The sequence below is a fragment of the Garra rufa genome, chromosome 14 (assembly GCF_049309525.1).
Source record: "Garra rufa chromosome 14, GarRuf1.0, whole genome shotgun sequence".
NCBI lineage: Eukaryota > Metazoa > Chordata > Actinopteri > Cypriniformes > Cyprinidae > Garra > Garra rufa.
The window spans coordinates 20,866,748-20,888,856 of record NC_133374.1 but is presented as its reverse complement, the minus strand read 5'-3'; the positions used below and the strand labels follow the sequence as shown (position 1 = coordinate 20,888,856).

The 22,109-nt window shown below is 34.9% G+C and overlaps 1 protein-coding gene across 1 annotated transcript in view; it reads left to right on the top strand.

Moving 5' to 3' along the window:
- The window catches only part of LOC141284328 (MAP/microtubule affinity-regulating kinase 4-like), a 36,413-nt gene extending 15,696 nt beyond the window's left edge, over positions 1-20,717 (top strand). Inside the window, exons 2-4 of the mRNA XM_073817333.1 lie at positions 1,002-1,199; positions 2,633-2,686; positions 20,643-20,717. Coding sequence (XP_073673434.1) covers positions 1,002-1,199; positions 2,633-2,686; positions 20,643-20,717 — 327 coding nt within the window. The remainder of the gene's footprint in view (positions 1-1,001; positions 1,200-2,632; positions 2,687-20,642) is intronic.
- Positions 20,718-22,109: the final 1,392 nt, after the last annotated feature.

Here is a 22,109-nt window from a genome sequence, read left to right as displayed (position 1 = left end):
AAACTGAGACCTATAAACCAGTGTTTTATTTTGTGGTAACACTTTACAATAAGGCTCATTAGTTAACTACTTTAGTTAACATGAACTAAGAATGATCAATACTTCTACAGCATTTATTGATCTTAGTTAATGTTACTTTCAGCATTTACCAATGCATTATTAAAATCAAAAGTTGTGCTTGTTAACATTAGTTAATGCACTGTGAACTAACATGAACTCACTATAAACGACTATTTTCATTAACTAACATTAACAAAAAAAATAATAAATGCTGTAATGGATGTATTGGTCATTGTTTGTTTAGTAAAGTGTTACTATTATAGTATTTGTTACTATTTTCAATAAGGTTACAGTTTTACATTTTCAGTTTTCCTTTTAATTTTAGTATATGTACTTTTTGTCATTTTGATTAGTTTTTACATTTCTGTTTAGCTTTGATTTTTATGTATTTCAGTTTTAGTCATTTTAGAACTTCAACTGAAACTGTTTTTATAGTTATAGTCAGTTATAGTTGCCATTTTGTTTACATTTATTTAGGGTTTTTACCTTTAATTCAGTGAATGAAAATTATATTTAACAGTTTTAGTTTTAATTAACTATAACAGCATTGTAAAAATCTATTTTTCAACCTCATGTTGTTCCAAACCTGTGCAAAAAAGTGTTTTTGTTTTGTTTTTTTGGTCTTTGTATGCACAAAAAAATATATATATATATCTTCTTCAAAAATATATTTTTTATATTCCACAGAAGAAAGTGAGTCATGCAGGTTGGGAACAGCATGAGAGTAAATATTGACAAAATTTTTTGGTGACTTGGCTATCCTTTTATTTACACATCCTGAACCTGAGTTGATTTGAATTTTGTGGTGAATATACTACATTATGTCTGTATGTGTCACTCAAAAATATGTGTATAAATAAAACTAAGATGACATTGCCTTTTATTGATTATGCGTCGATTCATAATGCGTTAAGGATGAATGTTTTCTCTTCAACCCACAGCATGCCTCTCTCTCAGCCAGTCGTTCAGAGAAGGGCTCGGGATGGTCGAGTCGCTCACTCGGAGCCCGTTGCCGGAATTCCATCGCCTCCTGTTCAGACGAACAACCTCACATTGGCAATTACCGGCTGCTCAAGACCATCGGCAAGGGCAATTTTGCCAAAGTCAAGCTGGCACGCCATATTTTGACTGGCAGGGAGGTAAGACATACAGAGAGATGACTACATTATGTTAGGAAATTAAATAATTCGAGATTGACAGGACTTTTTGGATTGGCGCTTAGGTAAATCTTCTCAGTCAAGTTCTCAGTCACATTGTGGCTGCCTCACTGGCCCGTGCCATAGTTTTTGAGCCAGATGATATATATACATACAGTTGAGGTCAAAAGTTTGCAGAATCTGCAAAATGTTAATTATTTTACCAAAATAATCATACAAAATGCATGTTATTTTTTATTTAGTACCGACCTGAATAAGATATTTCACATAAAAATGTTTACATATAGTCCACAAGAGAAAATAATAGCTAAATTTATAAAAACGAACCTGTTCAAAAGTTTACATACACTTAATTCTTAATACTGTGTTGTTACCTGAATGGTCTACAGCTGTGTTTTTGTTGTTTAGTGATAGTTGTTCATGAGCCTCTTGTTTGTTCAGAACAGTTAAACTGCCTACTGTTCTTCAGAAAAATCCTTCAGGTCCCACAAGTTCTTTGGCATTTCAGCATTTTTGTGTATTTGGTCCCTTTCTAACAATGACTGTGTGATTTTGAGATCCATCTTTTCACACTGAGGACACCTGAGGGACTCATATGCAACTATTACAGAAGGTTCAAACGCTCACTGATGCTCCAGAAGGAAACACAAATTTGAATTTGAAGATCAGGGTAAATGTAACTTATTTTGTCTGCTGGGGAACATGTAAGTCTCTTCTGTAGCTTCTGAAGGGCAGTACTAAATGAAAAAAAATGATGTTTAGGAAAAATAAGAAAAAATGTACACATCTTCATTCTGTTCAAAAGTTTTCACTCCCTAGCTCTTAATGCATTGTGTTTCCTTTTGAAGCATCAGTGAGAATTTGAACCTTCTGTAGTAGTTGCATATGAGTCCCTCAGTTGTCCTCAATGTGAAAAGATGGATCTCAACCATCATTTTTGGAAAGGGTTCAAATGCGCAAAAATGCTGAAAAACCAAAGAATCTGTGGGACCTGAATGACTTTTCTAAAGAACAGCAGGCAGTTTAACTGTTCAGGCCAACAAGGGACTCATACTTTAGGTAACAACACAGTGTTAAGAATCAAGTGTATGAGAACTTTTGAACAGTTTTTTTATTTTATTTTAAACAAGGCCAGTACTAAATAAAACATAACATGCATTTTGTATGATCCCTCTTATTTTGGTAAAACAACTAACATTTTGCAGGTTCTGCAAGGTGTATGTAAACTTTTGACATCAACTCTATATGCTCATGCTGCTTTTTCATACTTTGACCAAAAGCAATTATGTCATCAACCTAAGGTGTGCACAGTTAGCATAGTTTTCCAGGAGATTGCTTCTTTTATATGCAATTTAGTTGTCAAGTCAATGTGTCAGCTACATTTAGATGATTTTTCAACTTTTTTGTCTTCTCAGGTTGCAATAAAAATCATCGACAAAACCCAACTCAACCCTACAAGCCTACAGAAGGTAGGAACTAGGTCAAAAACGCTGCACACTTGTAAGCTTGTGATCCTAATTATGTCTTTGCGTGCTAATGTCTATCTGACCTCAGTGCCTGAGACGTAAGGTCATATCGAGGAGCTTGTTTTGGTCAACAGGTATTTGATTAGACACAGTTTAGCAGTGGTCAGTGAAAACGTGAACTTTGACCGAACGGTTTTGATTGCCACCATTGTGCTTTTAGATGAACTGTGGTCTGTTGCTGTTGTAATTTATTTGAAGCTGTCTGAGCACTTTATCTGTGTGAAATCTGGAAAATAAAACAGTTAGCTGTTTTGTCCTTGGTTTAGTTCTCAGCTAAATATATTAATTCACTTGAAAATGTCAGGGAAGATTAGATAAGCAATTCAAATAAGAGAAAGCTGTTGAAGATGAGGAAACTATGACTTTGTTGTTGTTGTATTACAGCCACATTATCATATTTGGCACTTTTTGTTTTTAGCATGTTTGGCTATGTGGCTAATGTAATCCCTAAAGGTAAATGTTTTGTCCATGAAATATAACTTTAAAAGACATTTTCTTCAGAATAAATATTTACCATTAGCTTAGCTATCATTACCATGCTGAAATGTTCTGAAAATACTATGGAAAAGTAAAAAAGTAATGTATTTTGAGTGGAAACACATGCTTCTAACTTCACCTGAGATATATTTCATGAATTGAATCATGATTAGGATTAGTCATCTTAGGTTCAAAGTAGGGCTGTGCAATAAATCGCATGCGATTTATTGCACAGCCCTAGTTCAAAGTAAAAAAATAAATGCATTTATGAAGTGCTAAATATTCCTGGCTGTTGTGCATGCGGTTGGATGACTTGGGAATATTGTCTTTCTGTGAGAGAGTCTGTGTGAAAATCACACCTCTAATGTGAGAAATATGGTGTGCTGCTTCATTCAGAGGTTTTGTGATTGCTAACACAGCATTTCAAAGATGAAGCTTGTTATTAGCTCTAGAAGTTCTTCTAGGATATCCAAGTGTAATGTATTATGATGATAAATAAGTATGTAACAGCAGGTTTTAGTTTGATGAAGTGATGGTACACTTATAGTAAGAGTTATTTTTGTTGCTAACAGTTTATCGGTGATGTCTTGGTGTAAAGAGGTGAGTGATGCGGTTGAAACCAAATGCAAATGATTGGTCAGATGCTTTGTGTAGTGTAGTATATTATGCTAGGTGAGGCTGAAGGTGCTTGTGGTCCCGGCAGGGGTGTATTAGACACTGCAGTCGAAATGCAGGCCTCTCCTGTCAGTATTATTAAAACATACCAGGTGACCTTTCCCTGTACAATATTTTTGTACCTCTTAGTCCTTTCTTTGTTTGTTTTCTCACTCACTCATACGCATTCCAAACCTATGTTTTACCATCGACTACAGTTTTTTTTTAATTTAACTGTTTAACTGTCGTACGTGCGTGACAAATGCGGAAGCGTATTGAAGAGAGAAAAACAAAATGCCAGTAACAAATTAAATACAAAAGAAAAATGTTGGAGGATTTCGATATAAGCCAAGACCCTGGACCACAAAACCAGTCTTAAATAGCTGGGTATATTTGTAGCAATAGCCAAAAATACATTGTATGGGTCAAAATTATAGATTTTTTTTTATGCCAAAAATCATTAGGAAATTAGATAAAGATCATGTTCCACAAAGATATTTTGTAAATTTCCTACCGTAAATATATCAAAACATAATTTTTGATTAGTAATATGCATTACATAACTGATTTTGTGGTCCAAGGTCACATTTTAAGAAACAATACTTATTATCACCAATGCTAGAAACTAGGGATGCACGATATTTATCGGACAGATAAATTATCGACCGATATGGGTCTTTTTTATTGCTCCGATAAATAAATGAAACCCGATCCGATAAAGTACTCTTGCTGGTAAATCAATCAATCAGTCTGGTTTATCTGAGAGTCATCTGTTTTCCGAGTGCAAGTGACTGCAGCTGTAAACTGCAGTGACTCTCGGACTTTGTCGCGTGTAATACGTCATCATCTGTGTCGTCATCATCGTCTTCGCAGGTCTGGAAGTTTTTCGCGGTGACAGAGGAGGACAATGCTACTACTATTTGCAACACATGTTTAGCAAGGATTCCGAGAGGAGGTAAAAAGCCGTTAAGTTTTAACAATCTTATATCTCACTTCAGCGGTCGGCATTGCGGTGAATCTGTTTTAGGGGCCGTTCACATGTCGCGCCTAAAAACGCGTGGAAAACGCTGAAGCGCCGCCTTCTCTTTCTTTCCAAAGCCAAAGTCTTTGCCAAACCGCTCTGTAGTTTGAGCTCCAGTGGTGTCTGCCGTTGCTAAGCAGCCAGGACATGCGCTCTCCATAAAGACGCAGTAATTTCAGCAAAGAATAAATGGATTTTCAGCATTAAAAATCGCTTGCAGTAGCTCTGTTATCAAATTTATTTAAAAATGTTATTCCTGTACAGCTTTGATAAGCTGTTTCTCCACCTTGCCAGTGCTTTCAGTGTTATTAAGGGAAAGGACGAAGCTGATTGGTTGGTTCATGTCACATGACCTGCGTTGCGCTTGCGGCATTCTGAAGAGTTGAGATGTTTTTATCTCGATTCTGATGTTTTATTCCCCACCTTGTACGATTTGGCTGCTGCACACATTCATAATATGATCAATAAGAATGGACTACATGTAAGCTTTACCACAGACATTTGGACATCTGACTTTACTCCATGATGCACTTTTCATTTTTTCCAGGTTGACAAAATGTCAAAGCATTTTATTTTATTTAGAATTGTGGTGCCTTACACAAAAAAATAAAAACATTTTTGAAGAGTCAGGACTGTTTGCTATGATTGTTAGACCCAGATATATAATATAAATTTCATTAGTTTATCTTAGATTTTGTATTCTCCTGTGTGCACAAAATTATCATATAAAAATATGAATGTATTGGTTATCGGTATCGGTATCGGCATCGGCCAAAAGAAGGACTTAATTATCGGCTATCGGTATCGGTTCAAATTTTTCATATCGTGCATCCCTACTAGAAACCGTTGTGTTGCCTAATATTTTTGTGTAAACCGTGAAACATATTTTATAGGATTTCGTGATGAATAGAAACTTTTAAAAAAGAGCACAGTACAAACATTATAAATGTCTGTACTGTCGCTTTTGATCAATTTAATATATCCTTGTGGAATAAAAGAGCAAAATCTTACTTTTGAACAGTAGTGTCTAATAAATAATTCATGATCTTAAGCCTTCATTGATTCATGACATCACAAAGTAATAATAGACAAGCTCTAAGGAAGGAATCATATACTCAATAGTGACTGAAATCTAAAAACTGCGTGCCTATGGTGGTTACAACCCAGCTCCTAACTTACGGTGTCATGTTTACTGGAGTTTGAGAGGTTTTGTTAGTCTGATGTAGCCCCAGCCTTGTTTCTGGAGATCTGCCAGCAGCCTCTTTCTCTTCTTCTTCTCCGATCTCTTTTCTGTTTAATCCTGTTCAAAGATGGAGGGGGGCAGAGCACAATCAGCTGACCATGAACTTTCCCAGCAGCTGGATTTCAGAAGGGTTGGGAAAGACAAGGAATTTGCCTTTAACAACGTGTGTGTGTGTGTGTGTGTGTGTGTGAGGGTCGAGGGTGTGATCATGGAGGTGCGGGGCCCCATCATAAGAACGGTGCTACTTTAATGAAAAAAAAAAACCTTCAAGCAGGGCGACAAAGTTGGACCGTGGATGAAGAAGGGTAGAGGGGGTTGGGTGTCCCTCATTCAAGTCTCTTGCAGCCAGGAGCGACGTTCCAGACAGACGAACAATGGGGGCAACTGAACCCGGAGGGGGTGGGGGACTCCAGGGGGGCCGTAGCACAGGAACAGAGATCCTGAGAAAGCAAGCTTGTATACAAGAGAAGTGAGGAGGGTCTAAAACATGATATCAGAAAGCGAAAGCCCTAATTTAAAATGGTTTGGCAACTTTGAATGTGTGAATTAAAAGTCTTAAAATGGTAGAAATGTATTGATATATGACTGTTGTTATTATTATAACACCACAGCTATATGAAATTTCCATTTAAAGCATTAGTTCACCAAAAAATGAAAATTTTGTCATTATTTAGTTACCCTCATGTCATTCCAAACCTGTATGACTAACTTTCTGTGGAAATTAAAGTTCTAATTAAATTTAATATGCGACCCTGGACCACAAAACCAGTCATAAGTAGCATGGGTATATAGCCACTGGTACATTGTATGGGACAAAATTATCGTTTTTTCTTTTATGCCAAAAATCATTAGAATTTTAAGTAAAGATCATGTTCCATGATGATGTTTTGTAAATTTCCTACTGTAAATATATCAAAACTTATTTTGATTAGTAATATGCACTTCTAAGAACTTTATTTGGACAACTTAAAAGGCAATTTTTGCAATATTTAGATTTTTTGCACCCTCAGATTCCAGATTTTCAAGTAGTTGTATTTCGGCCAAATATTGTCCTATCCTAACAAACCATACATCAATGGAAAGCTTATTTATTCAGCTTTAGCTGTGTTTTATAACTGTATTTTATAACTGTTAAATCGCTGATCAGAGCTGAAGTGCTGAAAGAGCACTAACAGGCAGAGCCAGATAAACTCCAAAGAGAAAAGAAGATGAAGTGAACTTGACATTTATGAGTCACACTGAAGATTCATCTCTGTCTAACGGTTCAAGATAATTCTGATCAACTCCAAATACTCATGGATTACTTGTGTAAGCGCCATCAATTATGAGATTATCACTATTTCCGGCACTGTAGGGCATTGTGTGTTGTATGTATCTAGGAGACAGATTGTGTTGAGTAAGCCCAGGGGGCATCATGCACCTGTGTTTGTTTTTGAGGGGACACCAGTGGCAGTCCTGACTCACTTGATGACGACATGAAGGCAGAAGCAACCTTTAACTAAGTAGTTGTTCTCTTATTCTCGTCGGGTATTGAGCAAATGAATAAATAGCCATTCGGTTTGAAAGTTTGGGGATAGTAAGAAATTAAAAGGATTGGTCACCCAAAAATCAAAATTCTCTCATTAATTACTCACGCTTATGTTGTTCTAATCCCGTAAGATCGTCGTTCATCTTCAAAACACAAATTTAGATATTTTTGATGAAATCCAAGAGCTTTCTGACCCTGCATAGACAGCTACACAGCTACCACGTTCAAGGCCCACAAAGGTAGTAAGGACATAGATAAAATTGTCCATGTGATATTAGTGGAAATTGTGGTTGAACCACTGTTATACATCACAAGGTAACATATTAGCATAAATCCTCACCTGCCCGTGAAATACAAAAAATCTGACTTGTTGATGTTTACGTCATGTCGAGAAGACGCTGTGTTCTGTGCTGTGAAAGCAAGTTTGTTTTGTGCATTTTTTGAATTAAGTTTTTTTTTTATTATGAAGGGAAAACAAAATCCAAACCCACATGGCCCTGTGTGATAAAGTGTTTGCCCCCTAAACTTAATAACTGGTTGGGCCACCCTTAGCAGCAACAACTGCAATCAAGCATTTGCGATAACTTGCAGTGAGTCTGTTACAGCGCTGTGCAGGAATTTTGGCCCACTCATCTTGGCAGAATTGTTGTAAGGACATTGTTCCTTTCAAAAAGTTCAACTTCTGTCTTGTCAGTCCACAGAGTATTTTGCCAAAAGTCTTGGGGATCATCAAGATATTTTCTGGCAAAACTGAGACGAGCCTTTATGTTCTTTTTGCTCAGCAGCGGTTTTCGTCTTGGGACTTTGCCATGCAGGAAATTTTTGCCCAGTCTCTTTCTTATGGTGGCGTCATGAACACTGACCTTAACTGAGGCAAGAGAGGCCTGCAGTTCTTTAGATGTTGTTGTGGGGTCTTTTGTGACCTCTTGGATGAGTCGTCGCTGTGCTCTTGGGGTAATTTTGGTCGGCCGGCCACTCCTGGGAAGGTTCACCGCTGTTCCATGTTTTTGCCATTTGTGGATAATGGCTCTCACTGTGGTTCGCTGGAGTCCCAAAGCTTTAGAAATGGCTTTATAACCTTTTCCAGACTGATAGATCTCAATTACTTTCTGTCTCATTTGTTCCTGAATTTCTTTGGATCTCAACATGATGTGGAGCTTTTGATGATCTTTTTCCCACAGGGCCATGTGTTTTGTTTTGTTTTTTCCCCCTTCATAAAAAAAAAACCCCTTCATCTTAAAACTGCATGTTGTGTTTACTTGTGTTATCTTTGATTAATATTGAAATTTGTTTGATGATCTGAAACCTTAAAGTGTGAAAAACATGCAAAAAATCAGGAAGGGGGCCAGCACTTTTTCACACCACTGTAACTGTCTTTCTGTAATAGCTCTGTAATAATTCGCTGTGAACCCACTATTTCCTAAGAATGTGTCGATTAATGTAGACTATCACTGTTCTAATATTAAACTTCGTTTAATAATAAAGAATGCGGACATATTAGTTACATTGCACTCTATGCCAGGTCAGAAAGCTCTTGGATTTCATCAAAAATATCTTAATTTGTGTTCTGAAGATAAACGAAGGTCTTGTGTGTTTGGAACAACATCAGGGTGAGTAATAATGACAGATTTTTTATTTTTGGGTGAACTATCCCTTTAATTTCTTTCTTCAGACGAAGATCATGCATAAATAAAACGCAACTGAGATCTCCAATAAATCTCCAGAGCTTTAAAAGAGCACTGAGCAATAAAATGTTCCTGTGGGACGTGCTCAAGCAGCCCTTGAGGCTTCTAGGTAAGCCAAAGGTTTTCTCTTTGGCACTTCCTGTCCTGATGTTCGGCCCCCCAGAGGCAGCTTTGACCTGAGCTGTTGCTGTGCCCTGATGAGACCATCTGCTTTGCTCTCTGTGGTGATCCAGCTCGCTTTCTCTCTCTGTCACTCACTGGGCTCCAGATCAATGCTAGGGAAATGGCGTGGGCATGGACTAATGCCTGCCAGCGACAGAAGTACTTTGAAATCCCACAGCATCTCCTTTGGTAACATCGCTTATATATGTGAACATTTCACTTTAAATTGTGTTTATTTACAATGTTCCTCAATACTCTGACTGATTTGTTTTCGCATCTGTATGGTACATTCTTTCAGGGCTCAGCTGGCTGTGCATGTGCATGTTAGACCTCTTTAGGTGAGAAAGACAGACGAGTGTGGTCATATGAGGATGCCATTAGCTTCCTGACAGTCACACTGAAAAAAAACTCCCCTTTGGGAACAGAATAAGCCAGTGATGTAGTCGCAGGGATTACCATTATGACATAGAGCCACTGCTGGGAAATTATTATAACGATTGTCAGTCAGACTAACATGATTTCTCTAAGTCTTGCTGATTTTTAGTAGAATATGCATGGATGCAGAACCGTTCTTACCCTCCTGAAAGGATCTTACAATGTCTTCGGAGAGATTTTAATATAATGTGGCATCCATGTAAGCTCCTTGTCGACGCCTCCCATAACGTGATACAGTTTGAAGAATATGAACTGCCTCATCTGGATGAATGGAAGATTCAATTAATGGTTTTGTTGTGTCTTTCCATGATGTTTAAAAGGATATTTAACCCAAAAATAACAATTCTGTCATCATTTACTCACTCTCATGTCTTTCCAAACCAAATTTTAGTAACTTTGATATACTACTCTTTTGTTAATATTGAGAATTTTTATTTATTTGTTTTAGTTTATTTAGTTATTTTAGTACTTCAATTTAATCTAAACAAAAATGAGAAATGTTCTTTTGGCAACTAGCTGAAATAAAATAAGTTAAGCTTTTTTATATTGTATTTTATTTAAGTCAATGTTTATTTTATTTCAAGTAACACAAATGTGTTTTATTAATTTTAGTTAGTCAGCAATAATACCCCTTTTCCCAACTTGTATGGTGGTAATAATATCCTTTGGTACCCAACGTTCATAAAAAAATCTTATTTAATGTTCCACAGAATTAAGGTTTGATTGACATGGTGAGTAAATGGTGACAGATTTTTCATTTTCGAGTGAATTATCCCTTTAATTGTGGAATTATGTAAATAGAATTCACATGCTAATATTCGTTGTCATAGCTATTATTTGATGTCAGAAGTGTTGCGTGGGTGTTTTTGTTCTCTTGTTCAGACATGCAAAAATGTCAAGCCTCTGATTTGCATATTTCACCCCCTCTCTATGGAGCAGTTGAAGACGGTGTGGAAAGAGGAAGGCCTGGACAGAACCAGACGCAGATGAAAAATGATTCCCAGTGGGATGGGGACGGCTGTGATATGCTGATGTCTGACTGATGAGCTTGATAAGGGCGAACAGAGGTTATTAGGCTCTTTTAGTGATCTGGCGAAGAAAGAAATATGCCTAATACTGAAGGATTGCCCCAGTGTAAAGTGTCACACCTTGTCTTGACACTAAACATGATGCGATAAACATGCGATAAACATCTCTTGCATGTAAATTTGGGGTTTTGTACGTGACAAGCAATGGGCGCCTGGACATTATGTCAGTTGTTGGCTTCTATTTCTGTGTGCCTTCAAGGGATAGTTCACTCAAAAATGAAAATTCTGTCATTAATTACTCACCTTCATGTTGTTCCAAACCTGTAAGACTTTTGTTCATCTTCGGAACACAAATTAAGATATTTTTTTGATGAAATCCATGAGTTTTCTGACCTTGCACAGACAGTAACGTAACTGAAATGTTTCCAAGCCCAGAAATGTAAGGGCATTAAAATAGTCCATACAACAGTATGTATGAAAGTATGAACATTTTTCTCATTATTTGCCCTATAGAGGCAAATTAGCCGGAAATCTTGCCCATAGACTTAGTTCCTCATCGAAGAATATAGTGGATATGCGCAGCGCTGCTTTGTTTACAGCGGTAATCAAAGAAAACGCTGTATTGCTGCTGTTTCATAAGCGCCACCTGCTGTCAGAGAATGAATTTGCATTTTCATTCAGTCCGTCTGCTGTTTTTGCTTTGTTCAAATGTGTTTTATGTAGTATCGTTTTATAAAACTAAAGTCAGACCATTCTGTTTTGCTTCTTATTTAAAAATTACACAATCTAATTTAGATTAAATATATATATATCTCACAATCAGTACATTTATTGTTAACTAAACTTCAAAAAATATTTTTTATTAACTCAAAGAAAACTGAAATAAATAAAATATATGATGAACAACTTGCAGCTAACTGAAGTAAGTTGAAGTCAAAGAACTAAAATTATTAATGGTGAAATAAAAATAAATAAAGACTAAATATAATAGAAATAAAATGACAAAACACAAAATTATTAAAACTTTAATTCAAATGAAAATGAAAACTAAATATTAATATATACGTAATTTATAGATAATGCTAAATTTAACATTTCACATCTTAACTTTGTATCTTGTAATAGTGACTTTTTCACAGTGTTGCTTCATATTTCACATGACTTTATTTCTTTTTTTAAATCGCATTTATGCAATTGCATTTTTTACTTCACGGCATACAAATGTGCAGATTAAAGCACGCTTTCTATATGAATTTGGTTTTAGACACTCACTATAAATCATTCAATATCAATTAGATCTTTATTTAGAATTTTTTTGTCTGTGTATTTCTTTGTAAGCATAGCAACTGAAGGGCAGATGTACGGTTTTATGGTTTTCGCTTTTTCATCTGTAAATACAGCTCAATCAGCCTCTCAGCACAAGGCCTGGATTAACCAGTGGGAGGCCTGCAGTGGGGGTCAAGGTGAGGAGGTCCTGTGCAAACATTGCTCTGGGCTTGACAAACGTTTGCGTCCAGCACCACCAATACAGCAACCTCATTCACCTACAAGGAAAGAAAGAAAACTATAAGCATAATTTGTAGGCAAATTCCTCTCAGATCAACTCAAGGTTTGGTGAACACAGTCAACAACATGAAACATAGACAGTACAAACAGGAGAGAAGGGGAGAAACGGTGCCGTACTGCTATCTAAAGCGAGTCGTGCGGTCAAAGGCAGGTTTTCCATCAGGTGCTGAGGGAGCAGCACAGCGTTGCCTGACTGAGGGGGTGAGATAAGTCCCTGCTTTAATACCAGGTCACCATAGCAACGGTGACGTGAGGCCAAAGCCTGGGAAATGAACCAGGAAGTCTTGTCTTTGAGGAAAGCAGGAGAGATGTGTGAGGGAAGAGAGTGAGGAGGAGGGGCTGGATTATCTGATGGTTATCTTTAGGGCTCAGGTGAACAGCTGATGTGCAATTCAATTAGAGCCACTCTCAAGGGACTGTAGTGTATGTATGTGGCAGGTGACGTTTGATGTTGTCTCAGGATACCCCTGATGTCATGTGATCATTCAGCTTGTATGACTGCTCATGAAGCAAAAGAAATGCAATCCTTCTATCTATCTATCTATCTATCTGTCTGTCTGTCTGTCTGTCTGTCTGTCTGTCTGTCTGTCTATCGTTCTATCATTCTATCTATTTATCGTTCTATCTATCTATCGTTCTATCCTTCTATCTATCTATCTATCTATCTGTCTGTCTGTCTGTCTGTCTGTCTGTCTGTCTGTCTATCGTTCTATCATTCTATCTATTTATCGTTCTATCTATCTATCGTTCTATCCTTCTATCTATCTATCTGTCTGTCTGTCTGTCTGTCTGTCTATCGTTCTATCATTCTATCTATTTATCGCTCTGTCTATCTATCGTTCTATCCTTCTATCTATCTATCTGTCTATCTGTCTGTCTGTCTGTCTGTCTGTCTGTCTATCTATCGTTCTATCATTCTATCTATTTATCGTTCTATCTATCTATCGTTCTATCCTTCTATCTATCTGTCTGTCTGTCTGTCTGTCTGTCTGTCTGTCTGTCTGTCTATCGTTCTATCATTCTATCATTCTATCTATTTATCGTTCTATCTATCTATCGTTCTATCCTTCTATCTATCTGTCTGTCTGTCTGTCTGTCTGTCTGTCTGTCTATCATTCTATCATTCTATCTATTTATCGTTCTATCTATCTATCGTTCTATCCTTCTATCTATCTGTCTGTCTGTCTGTCTGTCTGTCTGTCTGTCTGTCTGTCTGTCTGTCTATCGTTCTATCATTCTATCATTCTATCTATTTATCGTTCTATCTATCTATCGTTCTATCCTTCTATCTATCTATCTGTCTATCTGTCTGTCTGTCTGTCTGTCTGTCTGTCTGTCTGTCTATCGTTCTATCATTCTATCTATTTATCGTTCTATCTATCTATCGTTCTATCCTTCTATCTATCTATCTATCTGTCTGTCTGTCTGTCTGTCTGTCTGTCTGTCGTTCTATCATTCTATCTATTTATCGTTCTATCTATCTATCGTTCTATCCTTCTATCTATCTACATCTGTCTATCCATATCTATCTATCTATCTATCTATCTATCTATCTATCTATCTATCTATCTATCTATCTATTGTTCTATCGTTCTATCGTTCTATCTATTTATCTATCTATCTATATCGGTCTGTCTGTGTATCGTTCTGTCTATCGTTCTATCATTCTATTGTTTATTCTATCGTTCTATCTTTCTATATATTGTTCTACCTATCACTCTATATATTGTTCTAGTGTGCTTTCTATCTGTCGCTCTATCATTCTATCTGTCTGTCTGTCTATCTATCTGTCTGCCTGTCTGTCTGTCCGTCTTTCTATCTATCGTTTTATCATTCTATCGTTTTACCCATCATTCGATCTATCGTTCTATCTATCACTCTATCTTTCTATCGTTCTATTGTTCTATCTATCTATCTTTTGTTCTACGTATCTATCTATTGTTCTACCCATCGCTCTATCTATTGTTCTAATGTACTATCTATCTTTCTATCTATCGTGCTATCTATCTGTCGCTCTATCATTCTGTCTGTCTATCTATCTATCATTGTAGTATTGTATCTATCATTCTGTCTATTGTGCTGTCTTTCTTTATTTCTATCTATCTATCTATCTATCTATCTATCTATCTATCTATCTATCTATCTATCTATCTATCTATCATCATTCTAGCGTTCTAGCGTACTATATATCTTTCTATCTATCGTGCTATCTATGTCTGTCTGTCTATCTATTGTTTGTTCTATCACTCTATCTACCTTTCTAGCATACTATATATCTTCTATCTATCGTGCTATCTATGTCTGTCTGTCTATCTATTGTTTGTTCTATCACTCTATCTACCTTTCTAGCGTACTATATAGCTTTCTATCTATTGTGCTATCTATCTGTCTGTCTGTCTATCTGTCTATCTATCTATCTGTCTATATGTATGTGTATGTATGGAATCAGTAAGAATATATATATATATGTGTGTGTGTGTGTGTGTGTGTGTGTGTGTGTGTGTGAATCAATTATTAAATGAGAATTAAAATAATTAAAATTAATTAACTAAATTAAAATGGACCTTAATTCACATTCACATTCTTATTGTGTTAAATGTATCAATTGAACATGGTTATTTGATATTACACGACAAAACAAGACAAAGATATAGGCCTAGTGTTTGCAGTGTAGATCAGCTGATTCATTGGGATGTATTGAACATTTAATGCACTTTTGAAAACTTGTGTAAAGCAGTGATATAACAGCTCTGTTTAGTTTCAGCACTTGGTCTCTGTAACAGAAGGGATGAGAAAGTGGATTCGATTTCCTTTCTGTGTGCAGTGATTGTGCTGCTGGCTCAGAGTCTTCCGCATTAGCGGGGTCATTATGTAACCTGTCTGCCTTGATCAGTTCAATTCACATTTGTGAGCATCTGTGTTTGTGTGTGCCAGCCGTATATGCATAAAACAAACAGATTAGTGACCTCAAACAGATGCCTACTGTTGGTGTGTCCCACCAGAACCGTGTTAGCTACTACATTTTTCCCTTGAAGTGTTTGACTTCTGAACTTGCAAAAATCCATTTTTCACATGTTCCAGAAATATCAGATTGACTCTGAGTGCACATGATCTGTGCAATTTATCTTGTCAATCCTTAAAAATACATTTTTTTAGACCTGCAGAGTTTAAAAACTAGTCATACTTGCTTATGACAGCATGTTGTGATCTCTTATCTCTTATCTCTTTGACTGACTGAAAAGGCATCATGTTTCTTAAAATACATGCAATGGCAATTCGATCATAATCTGCAATGTGTCTGATGTAAATAAAGGGCAAACCTGCTCCTGTACCGGTTTTGTTAGAACAAATTATGCCAAAAGGTTAGATGAATGTGCATCAAGAAGCAAAACAAAACTCCTCAGCATGCAGACAGTATAAATCTTGAGAGAACTGCACTGGAATTCCTTCCTGCTCTTTAAAGCAGCCAAATATAAAGCCGCATGAGGTCTTTTGTCTACAAACAGCCTTGCAGGAGAAACAGAAACTCAAACATTTTTGAAATCAGCAAAAAAAGGCCTTCCTCATTCTTTCTGCTAACAATCAAGAAATTTAGTTAATCATCAGCTTTGTTCCAAAATCTACTGAGCTGCCTTGTTGCCTACTGCCTACATAGGCAGCTACCTTCTAAGGGAGGTTCTTGTACTTGATGGAACCTTATGCATCACATATATAGTGACGTATCAATAACTCGATTCACAAATGATTTCATTGAAGAATGTTAACACTGCAATGCTACGTTTAATCTTAAAAATACATAGTATAAAATATATTATATATATATTTATATATATATATATATATATATATATATATATATATATTTTTAATACTTTTGGGAATTATATAAACAAAAGTTTGACATTAGCATGTTGCTAAGCTGACAGTATGATTACTGTATTAGAGTTACTATAGTTAATTAAACTAAAACATTTTATGGTTTTACTTGAAATGAACGAAACATTAAAATAATTGAAATAAAATATATGAAACTTTTGAAACTATGAAACTTTTTGATTTTAGTTCATTTTTATTTAGTTTAACCTGATGTATTAAAAGACTAAAACTGAATTAAAACTGAATAAATCTATGCAGACATTTAAAAAATTACTAAAACTTTAACCAAATGTTCAATTAAAACATAAAAAATTAAGTAATTAAAAGCTATTTTACATATACATACTGTACTGGATATAAAAATGAAAATACATAAATACATTGCACACAAATATTGGTTTATATATATATATATATATATATATATATATATATATATATATATATATATATATATATATATATATATATATATATATTTAATGCTGCTATTTAATGATGTGATTACTACCAGTCAAAAGTTTGTTTTGTAAAGCAGTTTTTTCTGCTAACCAAGCCTGTATTTGTTTTATCCAAAGTACAGCAAAACAGTAAATATTTTTAAAAATATTTTTACTATTTAAAATAACTTTTATATTTGTATATATTTTAAAATGTAATTAATTCCTGTGAATTTTTAGCTTCATTACTCCAGTCTGCAGTCACACGATCCTTCAGAAATCGTTCTAATATTCTGACTTGCTGTTTAAAAAAACATGTATTATTATTATGTTGTTGAAAAAAGCTAAGTAGAATTTTTTCTTGTTTCTTTGAGTAATATTAAGATCAGACGAACAGCATTTATCTGAAATAGAAATCATTTGTAACATTATAAAATGTTATCATCACTTTTAATCGACTAAAGTGCCCTAAAAGTATTCATTTCTATAATTTCCTTCCCAAAATATGTAGTAATGTTGCTTTTTACACTTTAAATCTTCTATTCATCAGATAATCCTGAAAAAAAGGAGACTGGAGTAATGCTAAAACATCAGCTTTAACCAGAGGAATAAATGACATTTTTAAATATATTAAAAGAAAGTAGTTGTTTTAAACAGTAAAAAATATTTCAAAATTTTATAGTTTTTGCTGTACTTTGGATCAAATAAATGCAAGCTTGGTGAGCAGAAGAGACTTCATTAAAAACATCAAAAGACTTACTGTTCAAAAACTTTTGAACTGTGGTAGTGTATATAATCATAAAAATGCATAGCACACAAATGTTAGATAAAATATTTTTGTTAGGCTAAATTAGCTTTCAATGGGGTGAATGTTTTGATTTCATTAGAGAATGATGTTAGCATGTTGCTAAGCTAACAAAATTTTAATCAGCACAAAAATAGATTTTTAGGCTAAATATATTGTATACATATATATTTAAGTTCAACATTTTTCTCTTGCATTTGTTTTTTCATACAGCTGATAATGCATTCTGGAATTGTCTTCTCCACAAGATACATAGGATGCTATCTTAAAATGTGGCCAAAACAAAGTATAAAGACAGGATAATTAAGTTGCCTTTGTTTTGAGAAGCCATGTGATTCCATAAAAATGCTGCTTCTGTTCTGTAGAATAGAATTTGGAACACAGCCGTTGCATTCATAATCATTTTGTTTATACTGTGTCGAAAAGTAAACTTGGCCCTCATTCCCTATCAGTTTGTTAAGCTTTGTGTTTTGATGCTTTTTGTCAACTTGTGATTTAGGCCCAGGGGTGGGAAAGTGAGGCTTCACAGGCTCTCGAAATGAAAACGAGTGGTAAATGGAAACTAACCGATGGGACACACAGAGGGCAGTGAGTAAGGACAAAAACAGGACAAATGAAAACATGGCCTCTCTCTCTCCCCCTCTGTTGTTCGGACGTTCTCCCAGGGTGACTGAGTACGTTTGGGAAGAATTAGCTCAAGCGGTGTCGTGTCGCCAGCCGTCGACACATTCCACTTATTATTCGTGTTCGCCCTCTCCTCTGTCTTTTACCTTTCATTTCTATTTCTCCGACTCACACGTACACTTAAAGAGTCTTCGTGACTCTTTGTCTTTCAGTCACGCTCTCTCTTTTTCTTGATCCGTCACTTCTCTCTTTGACTCCGTCTCTCCGCCCCTCTCCTTTTGTCGAACAAGGTCCTTGCAGCAATCAAGTTATGCTTTCAAACAGCAGATGGATGGTTCTCACACACCTTGTTTGTTATTTCAATGTGGGCATTAGGTGGAATTTCCTAAACTTAAAAGGGTAGTTTCACAAAAAATGGAAATATTGTCAGGATTTCCCCTCATATAAGCCAGCATGGCAAAAAAAAAAATAATAATAAATATATTTTAGAATGTACAAACAATGTCAATATATTTTCTACCAATATATTTTTGGCGATTTTTATTTTTTAAATTATATTTTAATATAATAATTTTCAATCTTATATTTTTTGAGCTTCATTGTTTGCAGCTTTATTTAGCAGATATATAAAATGTGTTTTGTCCAGAAAAATTGGTGTTATTTATGTATATTATAATGTTTGCTATTTAATGATGTGATTATACTACCTGTCAAAAGTTTTTTGTACAGTAAGATTTGTGTTTTTTTAAAAAGTCTCTTCTGCACAGCAAGCCTGCATTTATTTCATCCAAAGTACAGCAAAAACAGTAAAATTGTAAAATATTTGTACTATTTAAAATAACTGTTTTCTATTTGAATTTATTTTAAAATGTAATTTATTCCTGTGATTTCAAAGCTGAATTTTTTATCATGATTTCTCCAGTCTACTACATGAACCTTCAGAAGAAATCTTATAATGTCTAATATTCCTATTTGCTGCTCAATTTTTTACTTTTTATTAATTTTACTTTGTTGAAAACAGCTGAGTAGATTTTTTAAACAGCATTTATCTGAAATAGAAACCTTTTGAGAAAATATATTTTTGGTGATTTTTATTTTTTTAATTATATTTAAAAATATAAAATTTGAAACTAAATAAATATATTTTTTGAATTTCAATTTTTTGAGCTTCATTGTTTGCAGCTTTATTTAGCAGATATATAAAATGTGTTTTGTCCAGAAAAAATTGGGTTATTTATGTATATTATAATGTTGCTATTTAATGATGTGATTATACTACCTGTCAAAAGTTTTTGTACAGTAAGATTTATGTTTTTTTTAAAAAAGTCTCTTCTGCACAGCAAGCCTGCATTTATTTCATCCAAAGTACAGCAAAAACAGTAAAATTTTAAAATATTTGTACTATTTAAAATAACTGTTTTCTATTTGAATTTATTTTAAAATGTAATTTATTCCTGTGATTTCAAAGCTGAATTTTTATCATGATTTCTCCAGTCTACTACATGAACCTTCAGAAGAAATCTTATAATGTCTAATATTCCTATTTGCTGCTCAATTTTTTACTTTTTATTAATTTTACTTTGTTGAAAACAGCTGAGTAGATTTTTTAAACAGCATTTATCTGAAATAGAAACCTTTTGAGAAAATATATTTTTGGTGATTTTTATTTTTTTAATTATATTTAAAAATATAAAATTTGAAACTAAATAAATATATTTTTTGAATGTCAATTTTTTGAGTTTCATTGTTTGCAGCTTTATTTAGCAGATATATAAAATGTGTTTTGTCCATAAAAATATATTTTTTGCCAAATTGGAGGAAATGTTACAAATTGTAAGGATGCTTTGTGTGTAAAAGCGATTTGGCTTTGTACCACAAGACCGTGATTCTCAGCAGTTGACATGCTGCAGAATTGCTCTGATGTCCTAGACAACAGAAAGTAAGACTGGTCACAAGATGGGTCTTTTTTTGGCTTGATTCCTTTTCCGTTCAATTTAACCGCTGTTAGGAAGGACAGGCTGGTTTCTGAGCGGGCGGCACCATCGGATGTGTCAGAGAATGTGGGCTGTGTTTTGTATTTATCTTGGGGCTTCGCTGTAAATGCTATTATGGATTTGCACAACTGATGAATCTTCGTCCATCAGTCTCTGTAGGGTCATTGTGGCTTCTGGTGTTTTATTGATGTCATCATTGAAAACATTTCTGACAGAGATGACTTTATAAACCACTAAATATGACTGAATAGAGGATCTGAAAGTGAATTCTGTTATGAATTTTAATATTTCCTTGTTGTTGGAGGATAAACAATTTTTAGCTTATTTTACTGATTACTTTCTCTTTTTTATTTCTCCTCAGCTCTTTCGAGAGGTACGGATTATGAAGGGCCTCAACCACCCAAACATAGGTGAGTACTTTTTAATATGCTTTTGAGAATATTGAATATTGATACAAAATTATTATTCATTCAGTTTATATTATCTGCATCTGTAGCCTTGTTTTATTAGTATTATTTTAAACTGTTGTATACAGTTTGTTAATATTTTGAATTGGCTTCTATTATAATATTTTCATTTTATTTTTATTTTATTATTTTCAGATTTAGTTTTAGTAATTTTATTTTTATTATGTGCTTTTGTCACTTTATAACTTTTTGCAATTTAATTTTGGTAAAAACAAGAAAGAAAACAATTTTCAGTGAATTGAGTAAATTATTGAAGTTTGAAGTTTTATTGAAGTTTCCTACTTTACTTTCCTAAAGTAGAATAAAGTAAAGTTACATCATTTTTTAAAAATTAAAATTAAATATATTTCAGAATATACAATATATATATATATATATTAGGGCTGTCCCCGACTATGAATTTTCATAGTCGAATCAGAATTTTCGAATCTTTCTATAGTCGACCGATAGGTCGAATCATCTAGGCCTATGTGTGTGTGTGAATGGGTTGGGAGGGGCACGACACTATAGTCAGCAGGAGGGTAAAACAGTTTTTATTTTATTTTACACACTGCACACAGCAACAACTTTTAATAAAGCGACCAAAACTGCCTGCCAACTGACAGACGAACTTATTGGTTTAAATAAAAACACAGAACGCGTCTTTTAGTTCTAAAAACGCGAGGCGCACAGCACTGCCTTTTTTGCTAAGCAACGACCGAAACAGCTGTCCTGTCAGTCAAATCAAAGGATTATAGCGCGAACGCTCTAAAATCTTAGTTTTTTGCTGTTAAGTAAACTGTCATATTAGCAGAAACCCTAAATAATACAGCTCCTGGTTACCCACGATAGACACCAAAGGTTTCTCCTCCATTTCTTGCAGTCTCCGGACTTTTTAAGCGACGGTAAACTTTCGCCATCACAACAGAAGTCCCGCCTCTCCATTCATTCGATTGGACAATGGAAAAGAACGCGAATGACGTTAGGCGTTTTTCCGCTCAGAGTTGATTTTTTTTTTCAACTTCAGGCGCTCAGAGCGCTCCTGCAAAAACGCGAGGCGCGGGGGGCGCATAAACAGAGCGCAGAACGCTCACTGCCAACAGAAAACCATTCAAAAGAGGCGCCTCCAATTGCAAAAACGCGTTCGGTGTGATCGCCGCCGGTGTAATCCCTGCCGTCAAGATGGTCCGCATCTCATCATGGATCAGGGCAAGTGAAAATTAAATCTGTCACAGGGGTGGTTAGATTTATTCACAAACACGTTAAAAATATTTATTGAACGCTTCTTTCTTTTCACTTTTGTTTTTACTGCATTATCATAATCAAAGGCTGTATATAATGTAATATAACCGTACAAAACCAGTAGTTCTGTGTGCAATTAG